General features: G+C 44.1%; 1 protein-coding gene across 1 annotated transcript in view; it reads left to right on the top strand.

Annotated features, from left to right (window-relative positions):
- WEE2 (WEE2 oocyte meiosis inhibiting kinase) overlaps positions 1-20,340 on the top strand; it is a 32,405-nt gene extending 12,065 nt beyond the window's left edge. The window contains exons 5-11 of the mRNA XM_089680818.1: positions 706-827; positions 8,798-8,944; positions 9,454-9,549; positions 9,851-9,936; positions 16,759-16,929; positions 17,923-18,065; positions 19,793-20,340. Of these exons, the coding sequence (XP_089536944.1) occupies positions 706-827; positions 8,798-8,944; positions 9,454-9,549; positions 9,851-9,936; positions 16,759-16,929; positions 17,923-18,065; positions 19,793-19,943 (916 nt within the window). The 3' untranslated portion in view covers positions 19,944-20,340. The remainder of the gene's footprint in view (positions 1-705; positions 828-8,797; positions 8,945-9,453; positions 9,550-9,850; positions 9,937-16,758; positions 16,930-17,922; positions 18,066-19,792) is intronic.
- The last annotated feature ends 5,678 nt before the right edge of the window (positions 20,341-26,018 follow it).

Raw genomic sequence — 26,018 nt, 5'->3', positions numbered from 1 at the left:
TTTTCTGTTCTAGCATCACTGTGCATGATAAATTAGGCCGATGCTTAGACTTTTTGCAGGAACATAACTTTCCTCTGCTGCCTACAGCAAACTGTTGTGGCTGTAAAGCAAATGAGCCTCATTAATTCAAGGTGTTATGACTGTTTGCACCCCCTCTAGCTAGTAGTCAGGTTTCTGGATCTCTGCTGGCAAAGGAATGAAAGGTAGAATCTGTGCTACACCGCATCCCTTGATTAAACCTTTAAAATTGGCATATGTGATAACTGGACACCTTTTTATCTAAAATGCTGTTATAGGATGTATGGAGGTTGCATTCAATGCATGCCCATTGAAAATTGATTCAATTAATTGGGACCTTGAGGCTCAGTGAAACTAGGCAAAAAGATGAGGGATTAATCTCAGCAGATGGGAACACGTTTGTCTAGCTCTTCCCCACTCTATCATAAGAACTTTTTTAAATGTGCTTTAAGCACGTGTCCTGGATCTTTCTACAAACATCAAAGGTGAGTTTTTTGCTACTCCTGAGAGGACCAATTGCACTGGAAAATGCAGAATCCAAGACAGTCCTACATTTCCCACATGATCAATAGGTATTTTTTGCATCTATATTAAGTTATAATATCCTTTCAATGGTATTATTAGGCCAAAAAAAGTGAGCTATTGGGGTTTAAGTACACTTATCTAAATATGTTTCTGGCCCTACAGGCAGCTGGCAATGCGGGAGGTCTATGCCCATGCAGTGTTGGGTCACCACCCTCATGTTGTTCGCTATTACTCTGCCTGGGCCGAGGATGACCACATGATCATCCAAAATGAGTACTGCAATGGTAAGTTACTGTTTTGGTACACGAATACTAGAATTCCTGCCTTGATTCAAAATTCCCTTGTGGTGTTTCTTTGCTGCATGTATGTTTTAGGCAAGTTATGACAATACATCAAAGGCTTCATGACTGAGAAAGGTGTAGATTACACTTGAGCTTCTGGGTAAGTCTTAATGTGAGGAATACAACCTGCTGTGCAAAATAGGATGCATGTACTTCATGCACTGGTTTCTTGACAGTTTGTGGTCTCCTTGGCATTGATGCCGAGAGCTGCTTTACTCCAGGATCACCTCAAGTAATGAGATCTTACTTTTTCATGGAGGTCTAACAGCATAACCGAACCCACTGATGGCTGACAGACTGCAGTGCCATTTACAAGAAACGAGTTTCTACCCAGTTTGGGATTTCAACTCCCTTCTGTTTCCTGTTCTGTCTCTCACCATGTAGACTAGAACTGAAGCTAAATCTTCTAACGGGATGCAGATGGTAATAAAATTTGATAAAAATTCTAAAAGGTTCTTCAGCCGTGCCTTTTTGGGCTTGAGTTTTTACAGGTTCCTCTACCGAAATTGCTTAAAAAAGCTGTTAGAATTTCCTTTATCATGATCATGAGGCTCAGTATGGCATTGGGCATTATCTAGAGCAGTTCGCATTTAAATACAGCCTGAATAGGATTGCCCACTCCTCCTCCCTGACATTCACCCATCAAGGCATGTTGACCTTGCAACTCCTCCCAAGAGTCAGCCTATTGTTTGCCTCAGGGCTACAGGTTTTTGAGTACTGAAACTGTCACCAATCCTCAAAATGTGCTTGAACTGAAGAGCTTTCAGAGGAGGACAACAAAATAAAAAAGTTGGCTGTAGGGCCCCAGTTATAAGAAACCTACAATAACTAAACTTCTCCCTGGAGCGGACTGCAATGTACAAATCTTTGAATGGGAACTGGATGGAGAGGGGTCTCTTTCCTTTTCAACTATGCAACCAGGTGAAAACTGAGGCAAAGTCTCAAACTAAAGCAGCCACCACAAATGAGTGGTAAGCTACAATGTTGTTTTCTCCAGTCCTCTTCCAGGCACACCTGAGAAATGACTAGTCCCACCTGACAAAACACAAAAAAATTAACAGTTTAAATTCCCTGCACTTTCCTCCCCTCAGTTTTTGATTTTCCCTGCAGCGTAACTTTTTTCTTCTGACCAAAGGCCTGGGGCTGCAAGGTCCCCCCTGGAGGGTGTACAGCTGAGCCAGAGGGGGCAGGCTGTACACCGGTTTAGCTTACCCACTCCAGGGGGTCCCATTGCAGTAGAAATTCCCAGGCATTGGGGAGGAGTGCCTGGTGTTCCTGGGACGAGTGCCCTTCCTCCCTCTTCCGGTGCAGCGGGGAGGTCTGACCAGGAGAAGATCGGGCTGCAAGGTGGCTCACAGCTATGGGGATTGTTGGCCAGCATTTGTCGAGTGGTGTGCCCCTGTAGGGTGATGGGGAGGCTGCGATGGAGTCCGCGGCTAGTCTGGCTGAAGTCCAGTGGGCAGAAGGCAGGGAGGGCTGTGGGCGCAGGACCAGAAGTAGGAGTGGGGCTGTGTTCCAAGCCTTTCTCCCATCGCACTTCTGGTGAGGGTGGGACTTCTGCCCTAAAGATGGTGATGCCGGATGGTGTTCTCTCTTCCTTTATGAGGCCGGTGAGGAGCCTCCAGGATTTACCCCTGGAAAAGGGCCCGGTGAAGGCAATGCAGTCCTAATGAGCCCTGGTAAGGATGAAAGAGAAGGCAGTGGCTGCAGCCAGTGAAAAGGCCATGGGCGGCGAGTGACTCCACTGGTGGGGGAAAGGGGAGGTAGGTCCTTACCCACTTTCCTACAGGTGTGCCTGGGGGGCCATTTAAATGGGCCCCTTGTTTTTCTTTCCCTAGAGCTGTGTGGAAGTGCCCAAGAGCTCCCACAAGACACTGAAGGATGAAGCCCACCCTGCTCCAGACGGTGTGGTTATTGTAATAAAGTTCTGAAGACCATGCCAGACCCTTTTTTTTTTTTTTACAAATGTATCCACAAGTTATCAGGGAAAGCAACCTCGGCGGTTATGAATGATGATTTTTTTTTTTTTTGTCCGTGCAAACAGATGTTGGCCACCTTGCAATCCTTGAAGACGGCCCTGACATCTAGGAAGGAGGGTAGGAAAGGAGGTGGATACTCTGTCCCCTAGGGAGGCCCCGTCTTCTTGAATGGGGAGGATTTGGGTCCCTCATCCTTGCAGGCCAGAGGAAGAACACCTAGAGGAGGTAGAGGTTTCTGACTAAAGCTCTCTGGATGCGGTGGAAGAATTGTAAGGTGATAGCCAGGCTAGTGATGAATGTAGACCAGGTACACCTTTTTGGATGATATGGAGGGACTCCTAAGGGCTATTTGCACCTCAGAGGATATCCTGGAATCACCTACAAAAGTCTCAGCTCAGGATAAGATGTATAGGGGGTTGGTGTAGCTGAAAATTTGAGTACTACCTGTGACGATCGTGGCGTCAGACCCCTGACATTCTCACCAAACTCGTGACCGAAGGACTAGCCAATCTAAAAATGCGAAGTCTCGTGCGTAACAATACCACGCCCAGCTGCACCCTGCACACCGATTTTTCTAGCTAATTGGACCACAATTGATGTACCGGCAGCCTGGGAGCAATTGTTACTGGGTCAGGTTAATTACGCGATTAACCCTTCACACTGCCGCCACCTCCTTTTTGTACAGAGGAAACTTGGCAATATCAGCAATACACTAGGATGATTAGATAATCGTCTGTTTACCACTATCACCGCAGACAGGTTATACAGAGGGTTAAACACTCATAGTAGCGCTCTTCAGCAGCAGGAATCCTTAAGTTGCATTAAGGAGCTACAGAAACAGTTCAACACCTTCAGAAATTAAGATTTATTACTAAAAGGTCAAAAGGGTTCCATAAAAATATTTACAGGAGAGAGAGAGGTACACAGATAACAGTTAAATGCAGGAAGATCTTTTCTTCTCTCACACACACACAAAGCATAACAGCCTTTGTCTACCAAAATCAGCTGGTGTCTTCTTACAACAGAAAGCCAATTGCCTTTTTTGTGAAGAGGGTTGTATAGGCAGGGAGCTCAGGCTTCTTGAACTCAGCAACATACACCGATCACATTCCTGAGGGAGGGAGGAAATCGGAGGAGGGAGACTAATTTGTTTTGGAGAGATACCAAAATGCAGAGGTTTGGAGCAAAATGGAGAACCATGCCCATCTGTGTGCATGATTGCTACACTACCTATACTTCTCAAAGACCTGGAAAAGTTAATACCCCTTTGGGGAAGAGAAATTCTTCAAGAATCTCAAATTGGACGCAGCGCTGTCTAAAAAGTCAGACCTGTCTTTTTGAGGGTAACATCAAGGATCAGATGGACCATAGGTCTAAGACAGTTGTGTAGGGCCTGGGAGGCTAATGCAGCTACTATGGCCCCAGCCCTGGTATCTGCTTGCATCGCTAGGAATATTTATGCCTGGATGCAGTTATTGCACATCTCTCCGGGTTCCAAGAAAAAGGGGGGAAACCCAGATGAAGAGGAGTTAGAATCCCTGGAAGTAGTCAGTAAGGCAGTCACCTAATGGCAGATGCTGCAGTAGAGATGTTCAAGACATTGGTTAAGATGGCAGCTCTTATCAACTCTGCCCGGAGGATGGTGTAGGTCAAGGTCTAGAACAGCGATCACACATCAATAGCCCGACTCTGCGGTCTGCCCTTTTTGAGGGCTCCCTGCTGTTTGGCTCGGGGTTGGACCAGGTGTGATCAAGGTTGCTGAGAAGGGAAAGCTTTTCCCCATCAAGACCAATAAGGGTAAGAAGTTTTTCTTTCAAGTCCCCCTTAATCAGAGCCAACAAAAACTTATGAAGGACCCTCCCAAGAAGTGGGCCAGTGAGGGGAGACAAAGGGAGCTTCCTTTATTCTGATTCCAAACCCAGTTGATAAAGGAGTGGTATCATTTGGAGTTATCTTCATCCCCCCCCCCCAGGCCTTTGTAGCCCCCCCCTCCCCTAAACAGGGTAAAGGCTGAGGCTCTCTTGGGAAGGATCAGCGATCTAGCATATTAGGAGGCAATTGCCCTGGTGCCGACGGACCAACTTTTCTGCGGATATATCTTTGGGGTACGGAAGCCTTCAGGGAAATTTCGATTCATCATAAGCCTAAAAAATTGAACAGGTACCTGCAGTACAAAAAGTTCCATATTGAGTGTTTACAGTGTATGCAAACTTCTACTCAAAGGAATGTTTATGGCCACGGTGGACCTCAGGGATGCCTACCTCCACGTTCTCATTGCCCTAGAATACCAAGCCTTCTTGAGGTTTGCTATATTCCTGGAGAAGAGGGTCAGTTATTGGCAGTTCTGAGCCCTTCCATTCAGGCTGGCGGCCAGTCCAAGAATCTTACCAAAGTCCTGGCCGAGGTAGTGGCATAGCTAGATCTCCAGGATTTCCATTACCTAGACGAACGGTTGATCTACGGGTTCTCACAGAAACAAGTCCTGAGAGATCTGGAGAAAGTTCCTGAAGTACGTAGTAGACTCCAGGGTCCAGAGGCTCTTACCCAAAGAAAAGATTGACAAGGTAATGGGGGGGGGCTGCTTCTGGTTAACAGCTCCAGATTGGTCCCAGAGGCACATTATGAGAGTCATAGGGATCATGACAGCCTGTATACTGGCTGTGGAGTGGGCACAGCTACATTACAGGGAGCTTCAGTTCTTCCTTCTATCCTCGTGGGACAGGAAGACTGGTTCGCTGGACAAGAGGGTGCCACTCCCGCAGAATATCACTCACTAAGATGATGGATCAAGCCACTGAATCTGGGGGGAGGAAGACCGTGGGTGTAGTGTGGGTAACCTATGGACGCAAGCCAGTGGGGCTGGGGAGCTTACCTAGAGGACCGATTGGTTCAGGGCCCACGGGAGCCACACCTAAGGGGGACCTCTAGTTACAGGGAGTTGTTGGCAGTAGGTCAGGCCTTGAAGTTCTTTGAAGACAGGATAGGGGGAAAAGTCAAAATTCTGTCGGGTAATAAGTAAACAGTAGCATACTTGAATCATTTGGGGGGGGGGGGTATACACCAGGTCTAGAAACTCCTGGACCTAGCTCGGAGCAGAGCCCTTTCGGTGTCGGTGGTCCACATAAAGGTCTCGGCCAACACGAAAGCAGATTTTCTCAACCAACAGTTAATCCACCAGGGAGAGTTGGAACTCCATCCCAAGGTCTGTTTGCAGTGGTTTTTTGGCAACCCAGATATAGACCTTTGCCTACAGGAAAGTGAAGCGTTATTTCTCCATGTGAATAGGTAGGCCCTGCAATGATTATATAACACAAATGAAAATAAAGTGAAATGACAATCGCCTCAAACAAATAGTCCTGAACAAAATATGATCAATAGTAAACTTAATATATTAGAGACCGTCCCATAAAGGTGTAGTGACTTAGACCAAAACTAATATGCTCTTTCACCACGTACAGGCAATCTGTGAATTTCTCACCAGAAAAAATTGACCCTGGTTAAGTATTGACCAGATATAGATGACTGCCCCCAGTTGGGTGATCACAAGACTCTGGGTGCACAGATGGTGGATGGATTCACAATCTCAGGCTCTCCTCAAGATACAGGTAATGCTCCAAGCAGCTCAAACAGACCAAATGCTTGGAGCATCACCTTTTTATCTTGAGGAGAGCCTGGGATTGCGAATCCAACCACTATCTGTGCAACCAGTCTTGTGATCACCCAACTGGGGGCAGTCTTCTCTGAACCCCTGGATCCATATCTCTTAGGGGACCAGGAGGTCTGATCCAGGAGAGCCTGTTGCTGGTCATCAATACTTGTGATAACAAAGCGATATTTGACCACCTTAACCGGGGTAAATTTTTTTCTGCTTAGGTGAGAAATTTACTTGTCTGCACGTGGTCTATGGGCCTACACCTTTATGGGACTGTCACTATAATAAATTCACTATTCATATTTTGTTCTGGACTATTTGTTTGATATTGCTATTTCACTTTATTTTTCATTTGTCATATAATCATTGCTGTGCCTACCTATTCACATATTCATTTAAGTGCATTTCACTTAGGGACAGCTGTTAATTTTTGCTGGCTTAGAGCAGGCAACATCCATATTTAAATGATTCACTTATTTAGGCACCACAATATTTCTTTTTCCAATAGTTTTCTCCATGGCCTAGAAAGAAGGATGTGAGGGTCTGGATGCATTAGAGCAGGAATGGGACTTCAGGCTGGCATATGCATTCCCCCCCTCTGGCATTGATTCCGTGAGTGTTACAGAAGTTGAGCTGGTCAAGCTGCAGATTGATCCTGCTAGGTCTGTGGTGGCAGAGAAGTGCCTGGTTCGCCACCTTGAAGAGGTGGTCCATGGCTCCCCCGCAGCATCTCCCAATCAGGAAGGATCTTCTCATGCAGGGGCCAACACTGCATCCCGATCCGGAGTTTTTTCGACTAATGGCCTGGCTCTTGAAAGGAAGATCCTTTAGAAGGGGGTGTTTTGAGAAGGTGATACTCTTCTCAGTAGGAAGCAGGTGACTAGAAAGATACGCCAAGGTGTGGGGTGTGTTTGCTAGTTGGTGTTGAAAAAGGGGGTTTCTCTTCCCCTGGTCCCTGTGATCTTAGACTTTCTCCAGGTAGGAGAGGATAAAGGAATAGTGGTAAACACCCTAAAGGAGCAAGTGGCGTCCTTTTCAGTCTATTTAAACCAGAGACTTGGTTCCTAGTTGAGAGGTTAATGGGGGCCAGGGAAAGGGTGACCCTTATTAAGAGTCATTTTTCTGGCTTGGGATCTAACCCTGGTAGGTGCTTACCAAGCCACCATTTGTGCCAGTGGCACAGATTTCAGTTAGGATATCTTTTAAGTTAGCCTTCCTGTTGGCCATCACAACGGCAAGGGGGATAGGCAACCTCCAGAGCCTGTTGATCAAGGAACCCTTTCTGGTAGTATTGGAGAACACAGTAGTGCTTAGACAGGATCTTCTTTATTTGCCAAAGGTGGCACCTCTATTCCACAGGACACAAGAGATGTACTACTATCTGTCAAAACCCTAAGAATGAAAGGGAAAAGTGTTTTTTTTTTTTTTTTTTGTTTTTTGTTTTGTTTTTTTTTAGTTGGCAGGTGGTGTTTGCTGACACATTTAGCAACTTCAGGAAGTAGTCACCTTTTTGATTTTTGCTTAGCGGGCTGAGGAAGGGTAATTAAGCATCTAAACAGACAATAGCTAGATGGATCAGACACGCCATCTCCTTTGCTTATGCAAATCAGGGGTTTTAGTTCCTTTACATCTGAGGGCTCACTCTACTAGACTGCTGCCGACCTCTCCGGCAGAGGCCCAGAGCATTGATTGAACAGATCTGCCAAGCAGCCACATGGACAAGCCAGGACACCTTCATGAGACATTAGAGTAGAGCTGTTGTCACCACAGGACCTGTCATTTGGTGGGAAGGTATTACAGGCAGTAGTCCTTTCCTAAGGTATGCCTGAGTTCCTTGCTAATCTTCTCAGGTGTGCTGTCCTGGAAGATGATTGGAGAAAGGTACCAGTTACACTTACTGGTAGCGGTGTTTCTGGGAAATCTTCCTGGATGGCAGGCCTACTTCCCACCTGTATCTGGTGTTGATTAAATTGAGGTAGAATACCTTTTGTGCATCAGGGAGCGATAATCCTCTTTGCATAACATAAGGAAAGGGCAAGGAATTTAAACTGTCAATTTTTTTAAATATTTTTTGGTTAGGTGGAGCTAGTAGTCTCTCAGGTATGCCATCCTGAAAGATTTCACAGAAAGTTACCGGTATGAGTAACTGGTACTTTTTTGCTTTTCGGTTAATACTGCATTAATTTGCATATAAATATCGAACTATGAAATTACTGTTTTATATTGGAAAATGTTTATTTGCAATGATGCCATGCTAGTATTAATGAAGTGTTTGCTGTCAGGTGGAAGTCTGCAGGACCAAATCATGGAGAACATGAAGTCTGGCCAGCTGGTGATGGAGCAGGAGCTGAAGGAGATTCTTCTACAAGTGTCCATGGGGTTGAAATACATCCACAGCTCTGGCCTGGTGCACATGGACATCAAGCCAAGTTGGTATCAAGCAGCTACTGTAAATTCTGTAGATATCCAATTAAAGCTACCAAGAGCATAAAGCTGTCAATGTTCAGCTATACTTATGTGCCTTACATTGCATACTTTTTAGGAACTTGTTGGGTTAGCAATATGGCTTGCCCAAAAAAATCTGGCTATTCTGCCACCCAAGCACGTGTAGGATGTTATACTCTGAATTAGGCAAATTTATTACCATTATACACAGTATGGCAAGCTTTCCCGGCCAGTTCAGTAGTAATGTTTGCTCTCCTGAAGCTGCTCTTCTCAGAAGTGTTGCCATTAGGCTTTCATAGAGGACATCTCTAAGTGGTCAGTAAAATGGGCAATTGAGTGAATTGCTCAGTAAGGTTGGGCATTGTGTAAAGTAACCCATAATATCAAATTGTTCACTGTTCTGACATTAGTCCAAAAGAATGGCCACTCACATTTTAGTTTATTGAAGTCTTCAAAGACACGCACCTACCCTTATCTATTAGTATTCTTTCAGGCAATATCTTCATCTGTCGGAAGATGACAGAGGCAGAACAGGAAGACAGTGATGGAGAAGATGACCTTTCCTCTGCCAGTGTCCTGTATAAAATAGGTGAGACGACTTTGGTAGCATCGACAAGGATCTTATAATGGTTATGTAACGTGGTCGGTCACAGGAGTTTCCACAAAACAGGGGAGTCATTGTAAACCCACAGTAAGTCTGATTGAGGGGTACCTACAAACTGGTACTTTTGTGAAATGGCATATCTGCATATAGTATTAGAAAACCTTTATTTCTATGAGTTATAAATGTCACTTTCCTATCTACAAAGCAGAGCTGAGTCTGGGCTAGGCCATTCAGATGACTGGCCTACAGAACAGTTTGCAAAAACTGAATTTTTTGTTTTTCCCAGGTGACCTTGGTCACGTGACATCCTTCACCAACCCACAAGTTGAAGAAGGTGACAGCAGATTCCTGGCCAATGAGATTCTACAGGAGGTAAATTTGAATTTGTGAAAAGACTAAAGCTGGCTACAAATGTGCATTGCAGCAAAACATTTAACATTAAATGTCACTCAGTTTATGGCCACACACAGATGGGAGAGGAATGACTGGGTTTTGCTGTGTTGGCAGCCCATTCAAAATCAATAGTCTGGCCTAATGCAATGAACATTGATGTGTGAAATACCACATGTTAATGTGCATACAGTAACTCATCACAACACACTGGAGAGTGGGGAAATATTCAGGACAACTGGTAGTGTATGTGGCTGCCTGAGGTTTATGGCTGCATAAGCATATACAAGACTGTTCTGGAATGGACCTTCCACCTGTTAAGCAAGAATCATTGTACATGGCAGGCGCACTGCTTGATGGCCTGGATAAGATCTGTTCAACACCCACCTTAGGTTCACTCCTAACACAAGCAGGTAGGAATCCAGTAGCAATTATATAAAAATGCTGCTTAAAAATGAGAGCCTATCATAAAAATCTCATTGAAGCTGCCAAATTAATTTCACAATGTAAAAAATACTTGTTTTAGGTTGGCAATGGTCGAATGGTGCTCTTGCTTTGTTACCTAGTTTAATGCTCCTTAAGGGGGACAAGTGGCTGTGCCAACATACATTGGCAAGCTTGGCCAATGTCACAGCCTGGAAAACCAGCCCTGTGAAATATGCAACCATTGCTGACATCGATATAGACAGGAAGTGGCTGAAAGGCAAAAGATCCGCAGCACTGATTCAAAAATGTTAGCTGAAATGATGCAAAACCTTCTCCACAAACGTGTGGTGGACCAGGGTCCTTTCACACATGTCTCCTTGTAGAGCCACATCCAGGGAAGTACCAGGCTTTGCCACCCTCTGACTGGGGAAGTCCAATAACTCCAAAGAAGAGCGCACCAGCCTAGTTTATTATCCCCTGCTTGTTTTATTTCCATAAAAAGGTAAAAACAAAAATTATGAATGTGTGCAGCATATCAAGCCACCATGAAATGGTGGATAGTAGGACCCAAAGTGATCTAACACCAGGATGATGCCGTCCAGGAGCCAGAGGGATTTCCCTCAAAGCGTGGGCTGCTTCTGGATCTCAGATGGCATCAACCTGGTGTTAGGTCACTTTGTGTCCTACTATCCACTGTGCCACAAAATGGTGACTTGATATGGTGTGTCATTCATAATTTGTAAGTATGGTTTTTCTCCAGTGATCTTCCAGGACAGCACACCTGACATGACTAGCTCCACCTGACAGGAAACAATCAAAAAAGCAGTTTAAATTCCCCTCCCTCCTTCCTTAGTTTTTGATTGTGTTTCCCTGTGCAGTAAAATGTTTGTGTCAGAGAAAAAACAAAAACAAAGCTGGGGGTGGGTCATGCTGTGGTAGCCGAGGTGCTCGCCCACACCAGGGGTTTCCTAAGTCCAAGGCTTCTGGGCACAGGGGAAAAATCAAACCTGTCCCTTGAGGACTAGGGTAATAGATCAGATGGACAGGAGGTTGGAGACGCTGTTGCGTAGAGCCTGAGATGCCAAGGCAGTGGCTATGGCCCCGGCATTGGCATCCACCTGCATAGATAGGAATGCAGATGCTTGGATGCATAATGTAATAGACCACGTCTCTCTGGGTACTGAGAAAAAGGGGGAAGCACAACAAAAGTTTAGTCTTTGGAAGTGGTTGGTGAGGCGGTTGCTTACTTGGCGGATGCTGTGTTTGAGATAGAACATGAGTCAAGACAGCAACCCTTCGCAATTCAGCTAGGAGCGAGATTTGAGTTAAAGCTTGGGAAGGGGACCAGATTGTTAGATCCCAGCTGTGTGGCCTGCTCTTTGAGGGCACCTTATTGTTTGGATCAGGTTTTGTCTAGGTCATCTGAGAAGGGGAAATGGTTTAAAGTCAAGACTAAAGATAGGGGGACATTTTTTGGGACCCCCTCGATTAGAGCCAACAGAGACTTAGGAATGGGTTAACAAGGGCAAGCAGAAAGGGAGTCTCCCTTTCTCTGGCCCAAAACACGCCAGTAAGGATCCCAAATGACATGAATCTCAGGGTGGATGGAAGGTTATCCAGATTCCTCTTGCAGTGGGAGAAGATTTTGGGGAGTCCATACATCCTGCAGTTTTTAAGGGAGGGGTATTGATGGGAATTTCTCATCCACCCCCCTCAGTCTTTTAACGCATCTTCCTAGGGATTAGCAGAGGGCGGAGGGTCTCCTGGGAGGGGTAAGAGAGCTAGCGGAACAGAAGGGGATTGACCCAGTCCCAGCAGATCAGCTTTTTCGGGGGTTTTATTCCCACATTTTTGTGGATCTGAAACTCTGGGGAAAATTTCAGATTGATCATAAAACCTATGAAGGTTAAGCAGGTTCCTGCAGTACAAAAAGTTCAGTATGGAAAGTATCTACAGTGTACGGAAACATCTGCTCAAGGGTGTCCTTATGGCCACTGTGGACTTTAGGGACGCCTACCTCCACGTTCCCATCGGTCTGGAACGCCAAGCTGCCTTGTGTTTCGCCATCCTCGCCAAACAAGTAATCAAGCATTGCCAGTTTTGAGCCCTTTTTGGGCTGGCAGTCAGTTCGAGAATATTTACCAAAGTCCTGGCAGACTGGGTCGCTTTTAATCCCATACCTGGAAAACTTGTTGATTTATGGCCACTCACATCAAGTCTCAAGAGACTTTGAGAAAGTAATTTACATCTTGGAGTTTCTGGGGTGGATTATCAATTGAAGTCCTCCTTGATTCCAGCCCAGACCAAGGTGTTCCTAGGTTGTCGTGGTCTAGAAGCTTTTTACCCCAAGAAAAGGGTGAGAAAGTAGTGGGAGTGGTTTCCAGCTTGGTAGGATTACCAGAATGTTCCAGAAGGCACATGAGTCCTAGGGCTCATGACAGCCTGTATTCCGGCTTTAGAGTGGGCTCAATTAAATTTCAAGAAACTGCAGTTTTTTTTTTCTTCTCTCCTACTGGGACAGGAAGGGGGGAAGGCTTTCCTGAGTGTAAGGACTTCGCTGGGATGGTGGCTCAGGCTAGAGAATCTGATGGAAGGGCGACCTTTGGTGCAGCGGGATGCAGTCAGTGACCACTGATGCAAGCACTTGGGGCTGGGGCCCACCTAGAGGACCAGAAAGTCCAGGATTGTGGGAGCTGCACCTGAGGGAGACCTCCAATTACAGGGACCTTCTGGTTGTGGGTCAGGCCCTGAAGGCATTTGAGGATAGGATTCTGGAAAAAGAAGTCTAGGCTCTGTCAAGACCATGTCGACGGTAACTTACCTGAATAATCTGGGGCATCATATCCCAGAAGATCCTGGGCCTTACCCAGGAGATTCTGGGATGGACAGAGCAGGGTTCCTTCTATGTCAGTGGTCCACATAAAGGGGTCTGCCAACAGATGTAGATTTTCTCAGCTGGCAACTGATACGCCAAGGAGCATGGGAACTGAATGCCAAGGTCTTTCTGCAGCTAAGTCAGGTTTTTGTTTAGCCAGAAATAGACCTTTTTTGCTTGCAGGAGGAACAGAAAGGTGCGTTTTTTTTTTTTTTTTTTTCCCTCCCCCCCCCCTCACCCGAGAGCAGTGGTCCGAGAGGGTGGACGCGCTGTCCCAAGATTGGGACTTCAATCTGGCGCATGCATTTCTTGATCCCATGGGTACTGCAGAAGTTAGGCTGGTCAGGCTACAGCCTGATCTTGGTGGCCCAGATGAGCCTTGTTTGTTACCTTGAAGAGGTGGTCAATGTGTTCCCCTGCAGCATCTCCCAGTTGGGCAGGATCCACTCTTGCAGGGGCCAGTCCTACACCCCAATCCAGGATTTTTTTTTTTTTTTTTACCTGATGGCCTGGATCTTGAAAGAAAGATCTTAGAGGGTGTTCTGAGAGGGGGATTGAGATTCTCCTCAGCAGGAAGCTTGTCACTAGAAAATGTATGCAAAGGTTTGGATAATGTTTTTCTAGTTTGGAAAGGGAGGTTCCATTTACCACGGTTCCCGTAGTCCTGGATTTCCTGCAAGCAGGGGGATGGCCTTGAACACTCTCAAAGTGCAAGGGTGGCCTTATTGGTTTTTCTTGACAGGAGGCTTGCTCTGGAACCCTTGGTTAAGAGGGTTTTGGTGGCCAGGGAAAGGGTGACCCCCATTAAGATACATAGGTTTTCACCCTGGGATTTTTAGTTTTGAAGTCTTTAGCCAAGCCACCTTTCTAGCCAGTGGCACATATTTCTGTTATATTTTTGTCATTTAGGTTGGCCTTCCTTTTTAGCCATCACAATGGCTAAGAGGATAAGGTGATCTACAGAGCCTGTTGATAAAGGAGCACTTCCTGTTAGTGTTGGAGGACAGGGCAGTCCCTAGGCAGGGCCCACTTTATTTGCCAAAGGTGTCCATGCATTTTCATAGATCACAAGAGATTGTTCTACCTTCATTCTGTGAGAACCCAAAGCATGAGAAGGAAGAAAAGTTTAATTTTTTTTTTTTAGATGTCAGACGGTGTCTGCTGACATATTTGGATAGTGTAAGATTTCAGGAAGTCGAATCCTTTTTTGTTTTATTTTGCGGTCCAAGGAAGAGACAGCAGGCATCCAAACTGATGGTAGATCAGACTAGCCATTTAGCTTATGGGCAATCAGAAGTTTCAGTTCCCCTATAACTGAGGGCTCTACAGAATTGCTGGCGACCTCTTGGGCAGAGAAGGCTGGAACCTCGATGGAACAGATCTGCTGAGCAGTAACATGGACAAGATGGACACCTTGATGAGAAACTACGGAGTGGAGCTGTTGTCACCTCATAACCTGATGTTCAGCAGAGTATTGCAGGCAGTAGTCCCGCTCTTAGGAAGGCCTGAGCTGCTTGCTTGCTTGTCTCAGATGTGCTGTCCTGGAAGATGACTGGAGAAAAATACCAGTTACACTTGCCAGAAACTGTTTCTAGATAATCTTACAGGACGGCAGGCGTCTTCTCATCCGTATTGTTTGAACAATTTGGGCAAAATGCCCTTCGTGCACTAGGGTATGGTGATACTCTTGCATAACTGAAGAGTGAGGGGAAGGGTAGGGAATTTAAACTCTGCTTTTCTTGTTTCCTGTCAGGTGGTGCTAGTCGTCCTGCAAGATTTTCTAGGTTACCAGTAAGTGTAACTGGTGTTGTCAGGAATGGACTTGCCAATAGTGGTGGGACTCGCCTACCTTGTGGGTTGCAGTACCAGGGCTGGCCAGCGGGTGCTCTCAACAACCAGAGGTTCACTTCGGCAATTAGCCATCACCTGGGGCTGATTGCAGGTATATTTAAGGGATGCAGTCTGTGCCTTGGTGTGTGTTTTTCCATGGGCCCCTGTATCTTGTAACCTGCGTTCCTGTTCCTGCCTCTGCCTGACTTGTTGCTGACCCTGCCTGATCCTGACCTCTGCTGACTTCTCCTGTTTTGACCCCTGGCTTGTGACCCTGACCATTCTCTCTGCCTGCTCCTCCTGTACCTACCTGCCCGATAGTTATTGACCTGGCCTGCCTGATTACGTTGTGCTCTATATGTGTATGTACCTGTGTATCGTTATCAGTTTTAGGTTTGGGTTTTTCACCTTGTTGTATGTATTTGTGTTAGCTTGGGGTTTGGTGCACTGCATTTGTTTGTATTGTTAGTCTTTAATTGTCTTATTTATACCATATCTGAAGCTTGTGTTTCCCTGTGTCAGTCCACACACTTCTGGTCACACCCGCATCCCTGACAGGTGTATTTTACTGAAAAAGTGCCCTGGAGATGATACATTAGGCTGGTGCGCCTTCTTTTGTTTGGTCTTCTACAAAAATGTGAACCATATTATGGAAAAAAATTATTATTTTTTTTTTATGCCAAGCTTTAGAAAAGTAAACTTTCTCAATTTACAGTTTATATCTACTTTTCTGGTACAATATTTTTTTAAAATAAAATTCAAAAGAAAATGTTGCAGTATACCCATGAAGGGGATATGAACTAGAGGCACATCTTGGAATAGTAGAAATAATAGATGTTCAAAGGAAAATGAACTGTCAAGTAATGACCCTCTGATGAGGCCTGGAGGTTAACACTGGAATATTGGTTGCCTGAGTTCTAAGACAAAGGGGATCAAAAGGGTTTTGGGGTGTGGGTTCACCAATCCATCATAAAAATGGGGTGAAACAAAATTCAAAGTAATAAAAAAGGGGAGGGAGAGAGAGCTACTTTAACAGCTAGTGCATGGATCACCTACATATTTGCAACACAAGTGTATATTAACAGGCTCCTCATGAGAGCCTGCAGAACCTGGCTGCAATGGACTATAGAAGATGTAAAACCCGCTTCTAGGTTGATGTAACGGACACTACTTAAAGTAACTTTCTATTCATTCATGCATCATTTTAAATGCAAACAGTGTAAGTACCTAAATTTGACTTTGTATCAGCCTCTTTCAATCCCAGTCTAGCAGAGCTCAGACTGGGGGGAGGAAAAAGCAGAACATAGAGCAGTTCTGTTGCAGTGCAAGTAGGATGCTGATAGGAGGAAATTGATGGAGATGGATCGAATTGGTCTGCTGCTTCTCCTTTTTCATTGTCAAGTCACAGGCTGGGAGCATGCTTGAGACCTTGGGGTTAATTGAACTGCAGAAGGGTCTCCTGTCCTGGTAGGTAAAGTGTGTATGTGTCATTTTCAGCTGTGTGTTTATCAGTTTTAACAGATTTAAGCTTTAAAATTAAATCAAGAACTGTTATCCATAGTCTGGATTTGCTCTTCCTTTCCTTTTTTTTTTTTTTTTTTTTTTTTTTTTTTTTTTTTAATGGTGTATGAGTCACATGGATCTGTCAGTGTTGATAGTCTTCCTTTTTGCAGGATTACAGCCAGCTTCCCAAGGCTGACCTTTTTGCTCTTGGACTCACCATCACTGTAGCTGCTGGCGTGGGACCTCTTCCGTGCAATGATGACAGTTGGCATTACATCAGAAAAGGCAACTTACCAGATATTCCTCAGTCCATCTCGCCTGCCTTCTATGACCTGCTTAAGGTATAGAGCTTGAATAATGTTCACGTACGAGGCATCATCTTTGGCTGCTTACTAATCTAAGTTACTGCTTGTCACCGAGCTGCAGGGAATGCCTTGTGTGTTGCTGTTATGTTGCACCTATCCTCTTGAAGGATGTAAAGAGCGCCCTAGTATCCGCTAGTGGCACCAATGTAGTGTTACTGCAGGTCAAGTCACCAGCAGATATGAGCTGGTGATTTCATAATTAATTTGGTGCAATGATTATGATGCAAAATTTTATCTTTGCATACTACGTTGTTGGAATTTAAAGGAAAAAACTTGGATTTCCAACAAGGCCGGATGATGGCATTCAGTGTTGACATGATCACATGACTTTGTTAAAACAATCAGTGACCTCTTCCACTGTTTTAAGGTGCACTCAGAAAAGTACCTTGAGATAAGAAAAAAAAAAAACAGAAACCCTTAGCCACTTACAGCCCATTGAGCCCTTAATTGGCTTAATTTTTGCCCTCCCTATTTAACTTTGCATTTCACAAATATTGAGCAAAAATTTAAGTATTTGACATTTCAATGAAGCGAAACAATCAGTTTCATTCATCCCTAGTTACTAGAATGGCAGTCCTCTGAAGTCTGACAGCTCAGTTTATTCTCACTTTATTGCTTTAACCTTCCTGATTGAGCTAAATGAACCCAACTTTAAAACTGTCTGCTTTATGGGAGCCTGTCTGGATCAGAATATGGGAGGTGCAATTTCAAAAGTCAGCCGTGTCATGTCCTGATCCTGGCTTCACTTCTCAAGGAGTTGCTGATCTGAAATGAGCATTAGTCTGCCTAATACCCATACTCAATGTTAGTGACTTATTAGCTTGTAAGGACAATGGATGATAGCCTGAAGATTACACCTTCAGAAAAGTCTGTAATGGTATACCAATATTTGAAACTCCTTTTTAAAATGCTATTTTTGTAATGGCAAGCTTGGAAGTTTTAGCTTGAATATCTAATTCTACCTTGCAGCAACTGATTCATCCAAATCCAGGGATGAGACCATCTGCTGCTGCCTTGGTGAAGCACTCTGTCCTAAGACGATCTCATGGGAAGGCAGCACAGCTCCAGAAACAGCTGAATGTAGAAAAATTTAAGACTGCCATGCTGGAGAGGTTGGTGGTCTTGGTTGACCTATTTTATAGTAAAATTTGGCTTCATATTTTGTAACCCTGTATCTAACTGCATTTTCGGTGAAAACTTGTTCTGGTTCTTGGCCGCCGATGTGAGTGGAAACTTTAATTTAGAAAAAGGACTTAATGTATGTTAAAGAAACTTTAAAAAAATGCACCTTTTTTTGCAAATTTTTTTTCACTCCTGCATACTGTAGCTGCCTGCCTGTACATACCTACAAAACAGGCAGGCAATTTCAAACTGACAAGAGTTGAACTACCACGGCACTGAACAGAACTCAATGAATGATGCTGGTGTAGCCCCGCTAGCTGTTGCAACGTGGGATCAGGGGTGTGGGGGGGTCAATGTTACATTGTGAATATTGGTATAACATGTTACATAACTTATCCTTTTTAAATATGTGAATTGGTTCTGCGCAATGGTATAGGACTGCTGCTAACACCTACCGCACTCTAATTATAGTGTAGAGTAAATGTAAACATAAGGGGGCAGAGCTGCTCATAAAATATGTGAAACTCCCCCACTGGGAGTTGATATTAAGTGCTCAGTGTGGTGAATCTAAATTTTCTGACATTGAAGATCCACTCCATACTACAAGACACCTTCCTATTCCCATGAATGTGTCAAAATAAATGAAATGTACTCCTGTGAGATACTGCATATCAACTCCCAGTGGGGGAGTTGCACTATTATATATTTTAGGAGCAGCACTACACCCTCTTGACATGTAGTTTTTTTTTTTTTTTTGTGAATTCATTGCAGTGGAGGTGCAGACTGCACCCGGGTGACACCTTCCAGAGGGGTGACACTGGGCTTGCCATTTACGAGCCACCGCCATCATTCTCTGGGAGATGTCTGCAGGAGGCAGGACTGCCCAAGTTAACAGCAGGTGATTGGTTGGTAAGATGCAGGGTGGTACTAGCAACCAATGACAAGCTTGCAGCTCCTGCCCCCTGTCCAGACTCGCTGTATCCCGAGCCTTCCACACTGTGAGGCAAGACAGGATGAGGGGCGATGTTGGGAGAGCGGAGGACAGTAATGGGCTGCTGTGGGGGGGATCTGAGGACAGTAATGGGGGAGGGCTGTGGAGGGGAGCAGAGGATGGTAATAGGTTGCTGCGGGGGGGAGCAGAGTATGGTAATGGGGTGCTGCGGGGGGAGAAGAGGATGGTAGTGTGGGGGGGGGGGGAGCAGAGGATGTTTGTGTGTGGGGGGGGGGGAAGCAGAGGATGTTTGTGTGTGTGGGGGGGGAGCAGAGGATGTGTGGGGGGGGGGGAGAGCAGAGGAATGTAGTGGGGTCACTGAGGACATCAATGGGGGGGAGCCACGCCAATGTGCTAGCCTGCTTAGTGCCCCACTGCCTGCCTACTGGGGATGGGGGGGTCGTCACCATGTTTTACTGCACCAGGTGACACCAACCCTAGTGATGCCACTGATCCATTGCACATTTTCTTACCTGAAGATGCAGCTGACAACGCCACTTCTGGTGTATGCTCCTTCCAGGCTGTTGGACTGCCCATCAGATCTATGGCATAGGCAGCCCAACAAACAATGGAACGCGCACAGGCTTTCACCACTGCTGCTAATTGTAATGTAATGTCAGTCAGTAACAGGAAGTGTGATTACTGCCAGCATCTCCAGGTAAAAAATAACAAATTTACAAACTCTGCTTAAATTGGCATCATGTCTCATTGATTTTCTTTCTTCAGGGAACTGAAAGCTGCAAAACTTGCTCAGAATTCCGGGAAGGATGAATGCACAGATCTACCCTCTCAATCAGATCTCTTCTGCCGGGGCAGAAAGCGCCTGGTGGGGGGTAAAAATACTCGCTCTGTAAGCTTTACCTGTAGTGGGTATTAAGTAGCAATTTTCACCATGACTGCATCTTCTAGCTGCCAAAAAGCAAAGTCCACCATGCCTGCATCCTGGAGCTTGTAGTTCTTGTGACTGGAGGACCTCTGCTGTAAAAAAAACTTTTTGGAATCCGAATTTGATATCTCAGTCCAAATATTTAAAGATGGCTACAGATAGCCCAGACCTCTTACACGCTTAAGTATGGTCTTAACAGCCTTTACTATCTGCCCTTTTCCTGTCAGTGTTTCTGGTCAGCTTATGTTTGTTGTTTTGTCCTGCATAAAAGTTGGCTTCTGGGCTACACATCACTTTAAGGATCTGGCCTTATTTTTTTTATGTAATATTTTACTCAACTGCACCTTTAAGTTGTATTATATGTTTTAAATAAAATTTTAAGTTTGAATGGTCTTGATCTTTCTATTAAAGATGTGTAAAGTAAAATCTTAAACGCTGCCCTTGAGCAGTTTTTTTATTTTTCTTACCACAATGTTGGGGCACTTTTTTCCTCCCATCAACACAGTGAGAAAAACCTCCAATTCCCCCCCCCACCCCCAACCAACAATTGGGCACTATTTCTCCCACCTAATGTCAAAGGTGGGGTATTGTCTGCACAAACTGGCCAAAGTCTGGCCACACAGTCTGAGGGACAGTAAACCAGCCCTTTGTTTAGAAAGATTGAAGACTCCTGTATATAGCTGAAGCTCCATACAGTTTATACAGCTCTCCAAGCAACTGTTAGTGAAATAAATGGTTTATTTAAACCATCTGGGGTCCAATCCCCATCCTGCTGCTGAAATACACAGTGCTAGAAACAGTGCTTGCTACATACAGTGCTCCCTACAATCATATGTTGGAGACGGTAATGGTTTTTGGACCAGTTCACATTAAGGTGATTCTAAAAGCTTAACTTCTTTATAACAAAGATGTCATTTACCTGCTCTGTGCAGTGGTTTTGCACAGAGCAGCCCCTATCCTCTTATTCTGGGGTTCCCTGCTGGCACTCCTGGCCCCTCCCTCCTATCGGGTGCCTCCACAGCAAGCAACATGTGCACTCCCCAGCTGCTGCTCCATGCCCATTCACACATGGAGCCATGACCTGGCCCCGTCCCCTCTTTTCTCATTGGCTCACTGGCTGATTGATAGCAATGGGAGCCAATTGCTGCCACTGCTGTCTCCGCCAATGAGTGAGCTCCAGGATAGCCAAGACTCCAGTGCACATTGCTGGATCAAGATGGGGGTTTAGATGAGTATGGGGGGGGGGGGTGATGCTGCACACAGGTTTTCTTACCTTCATACACAGGATGCATGAAGGTAAAAAAAAGACCCTTTACAACCACTTTAAAGTAGATGTAAAAGAACTCGCCTTGCAAAACAATCCCTTCAGTTTAAAATGAAAGATGACATTCTAGATTATATCTATACATTTTGTGTATAGATCTAAAAATAAAATCACATTCCCTCTGTTCTCAGCTGCATATGAGCTGGGGAGGAGAAACACAGGACAGCAGGACACTGATCTTCCTAGTGAGTAACTGTGCAGGGAGGGGTATCAGGACAAGTCTGATCACTGGAGGGAGTGCACAGTTCCCAGCACACAGAACTGACCATGGTATTTTCTCACACTGTATAGTGTAACCCCTTTTTAATAGGAAATCGGAGGGACTGGCAGGAACACCAGGGATTTCACTCAAAGGAAGCAATACAATGAACAGGATACTTTTTCATGGAAATGGTACAGCAGGCACATATCAGGAATCTGAAATGTTAGGTTTAAATGCCATAGAAAATACATTTTAAAAATATTATACATGGAGACTGCTGTTATGGGTTTCTTCAACAGTTATTTGCTTGGCTTTCATAGATACCCTCTGTCCTGCTGATGCTGTGTCCAAGGCCCTGTCCTGGAATCACAGCAACTCAAAGGCAATATTTGTGGATGTTGTGGCTGTGATTGGGCAGTCCCTGCATACTTAGCCTGTGTTTTCAGGCTTCATTCACACCTAGTGTTTCCTAAAAGCACAGGAAACAAGTGTTTTGCCACACTTTCAGAAATGCATGAAATGCACTGCAAATGGTGCCATAATTGTTAAAGGCACCCAAAAGATGTGTGAAAAATGTGCTTTGACAAAAAACGCAATGCTCCATGCCTGAAAAGGCACAGATGCTTTTTTGGTGCACTTAGGGCAGTCGATTCCAGTGAATGGGCTGCTGTATGTGCTACATGGGGGGACCAAGCAGGAAGACATGTGAAGTGTGAATAGTGCTTGGGTTAAAAAAAAAAAAAAAAAAAAAAAATTATGCAAGTGACATTATTTCTAATGGGATGTGGTCCTTGTTCTGGTGCTGGCTGTCATGGTAGAAATTTTATTATTCTAAAGCCACGTTTTTTTTTGGGGTTTTTTTTTTACCTTACCCAAGTCCTGTATCGATACAGAACTGTGCCTTTCTCCAGCAACACTAGTTTTCCTTTCACACAAACAGTAGCAGAAACCAATGGCTCCTGCTGCTGTCAATCAAATGTTTGGGGGAGGCAGGGCTGAGATGTGCTGTCTATAGACACGCACAGCCAAGCTCGTAAGGGAGCCTGCAAGTGTGCCTCCATAGTAAGAGGCTTCCTATGGGAACATACAGAAGAGGGTGAGCACTGTGGGGGATCCCAGAAGAAGTTTGGGGTAGCTCTGGAATACACTTGCAGAGCAGTTACGTATAACTTTTTTCTTTTAATATAAATACATAATAGCCTTTACAACTGCTCTGTCCTCTTCCTACCCCTCCAATCCCTGCAATTATAATATTATGGCGCTGTGGGGGTGAAGCAGAGGGACCTGTGACAGGCTTTCATCAAATACGGACTATGCCCATCTTCTCCCACCTCCATTTTTATAGAAGCTCTACTATAGCTTCTAGCAATGCAAAGCATTCTCTGAAGGGAGGAGGCAGCCTTTCATTCATCTACCTGTCCTTCAGTCCTAAATTGCTCATTTTATAGAAGCTATAGTATGGGCTCTTGAATGGAGGAACGGTGGACAGTCAGCCCTCTTAATGTATGCTTGTGACAGGTTCAGTGCTAATATTAACCCCTGCAGCTACAGAAGAGGTTTACAACTGTGAGGTGGGCGTGGTGTGGAGGATAGTTGGGACCAGCACAAGAGACACTTAAGTAACCCAAGTATGTTGTTGTTTTTTTTTTTTTCGAGCCTGGGTAGCAGCCTGGGAGTGAGGCAGGAGTCCCCTCAGGACAGGCTGAGAGGCTTTACAGGTCATGACAATATCAAGAAAAAGAGCAGATACAAAGAAAGGGGGGGAGGGGGAATAACCACCTCTCTGGTGAAAAGAGTAAATAAGACTAAAGGTGCCTTAAAAAAAGAGAAACTAAAATTTATAACGTTTATCAATCATTTAGAAAAAAAATCACATATAAAACATACAATCTGAGTGACCCAAACTTGATGATATTTTAGTCAATGTTACATATCGGTGCAGTAATTCTCAACATATTTCGCCTGATTAAGGCTTCTTCAACAGATATTGCATGTTGCACTTACAACAACAAAACTTGTTAAGTTACAGAATGTTAATAAATGTGTTTGACAAACATAAGTATATGAATTAAATTGAAAATGTGATCATACATATGCTATAATTTAAACAAATGTCTCAAAAATCATTGAAGGGCAACTTACCAGCTATTTCATGACTGGTTCAATGGGGCACTTGAATATGCAAAACAGCGTGTGGTTTAAAGAAACAAAAAGTTCTTATATCAGCCTTGACACAGAGACAGCTTGGATGGTGGATTGAGAAGTCCATATAGGCTCATTGTAAAGATATATAAGAATTGCATCAACTGCTACTCACAAAGTCCCCATATTAAGGCAATAACAATATACCTTTTAGAGATGGATGTATATCAAACAAATAGCTGCTCAGTGGGCACTAATCGCCGCCATATTTGTAGCATTGCATGCAAAAGCCAAAAATCTCAGTCCAAATGGAAAACTGAAACAAAACAAAAAATATAACTTAAGAAAAATAAAGGGGTGAAAACAAAGCACCCTAGCAATATTATGAATAATAATGAAAAAATGCCAAATTTACCTCAATTGTTCACTTAGAATTATGAAGGGGGAAGGTGGTAGTAATTAACCCTGGCCCCACAAGAGGCCAATCCTCAAAGGGAGAGCAAGGCTGAGAAGCAAAAATACCAAGGAAATTAATTTTAAAGATACTGGGAGACCTACAATACTTTATCATACAGCTGCCAACTCAAATTAGTGTTTATAGAGTCTCACCACAGCATGCACCAACTCCCCATCTAACTACATTTAGTGTCAAACTGATTCATTTATATGGGCTTCTCCTGCTGCCTGACGTTAACAGTGTCATGACGGCGCCAGTGTAGAATGTCACTTCCGCCATCCATTTGCCACAGCGCCAACCAACATGGCTCAACGCCAAAGCATCGCACCACCAAAGACACCACAAAACAAACAGGTTGTCACCGCACAAAAAACACAGCAATAGAGCCACAAATAAATGGACCCAATGATTGGTTGTATATACTAAAACTCAGCGGTAAATTTGGATGCCAACTAGAGGATAAATAGCAAAGTGCAATGTTGATAAAAATTAGCAACAAGCTTGTGTGCGGAAAATACAGTAAATATCCAACAAGTCATAAACCAACCCACAAAGAGTCACATATCCAGGCTGAGATCAATGTAACATCAGTAACTAAATGACATTAATATGGTAATAAAAAAATTAATTGAAAAATGCCCTTCAATAATAGAGACAATATTAACAGGATAAGTATACCTGATTTAAAGACAAAGAACATATAGAAACATTGATAAATGGCCATTATTGGGATCAGATCCAACAGAAATTAATTAAGCTATAAAAAAAAAGGTTTGAAACTTATGGAATCATTTAAACCTGGAAATTTGGAAGCCTGCAGAGTAAAAATTCATTTTCTTTCACGCTGCAATAAGAGACAATCCACATCGCCACCTCTCTCATGGATGGGGATGTGCTTGAGAGCAAATAAGTGTATTTTTAATAGGTCATATTGGTGATAGAGAACAATGTGTCTACTGATGGGAGTTTCCGGTCTTTTTTTCTTAAGTAGAGAAATGTGGTTGCGGATGCACTGGAAAAACATCCACATTAGGTATACTACACCAATAGTTTGACAGTTGACTGAGCATCTAGGTATATAAATGCGTCCATTTGGTAAATTAACTGCAGTAGCTCTTAACAAATAACGACAGTAATTACATTTTCCACAAGACGATATACCCCTTGATTTCAATTTGGGTAGACCTTTTCTGACATAGTGACTCTGTACCAATTGGTCTAGACCTGTGAAACATGATCTGAGGTGAAGGGCCAATAAATTTAGAAACCGTGTCATCTGCCTGCAGTAAATACCAAAATTTGCCTAGAATATTGCGCACTATATGCTCTTGACCTGTAAAGCGAGAAATAACTCTAGTGGTCGATGGAGTTGATCAGATTTTGGATTGGGAATTTGTACAATTATGTTTAATTCTGAGATACTGGCTATAAGGAATACTAGATATCAGTGGCTTGGGATGTGAGCTTGTGGCATGAAGAATCGTATTGCCTGACATCGGTTTCCTATATAGTGAAGAACCAATACTTCCATCATTATTAATGAATATTGTGAAATCAAGGAACGTAATGGTTTTTTGGTTACAATTGATTGTAAATTTCATGTTAAATTTATTATTAGTCATTTTGGACAGAAATGATTGTAATTCGGAATAGGTGCCTCTCCAAATATATAGGATATCATCAATAAAACAATGCCAAGTAATTATGTGACCTACACCATCTTGTAGATCCTCCCTTGAAAAAAGTTGATGCTTCCACCCCCCCGGGTACAGGTTCACATATGATGGAGCACAACGAGTACCCATAGCGACACTCGGCACCTGAAGGTAGTGGGAGCGTATAAATAGAAACATATTGTGAGTCAAAATAAACCGTAAGATTTCAAAGATGAATTGATTGTATTGGTGGGGAGAATGGCCACGTTCCGACAAGAATTCCTCA

This window comes from Staurois parvus, unplaced genomic scaffold, assembly GCF_062004578.1.
Source record: "Staurois parvus isolate SC_StPar_1 unplaced genomic scaffold, SC_StPar_1.0 ptg000249l, whole genome shotgun sequence".
NCBI classification, from domain to species: Eukaryota; Metazoa; Chordata; class Amphibia; order Anura; family Ranidae; genus Staurois; species Staurois parvus.
The sequence above is the reverse complement of the archived record's forward strand: the minus strand, read 5'-3'. Positions and strand labels throughout refer to the sequence as shown.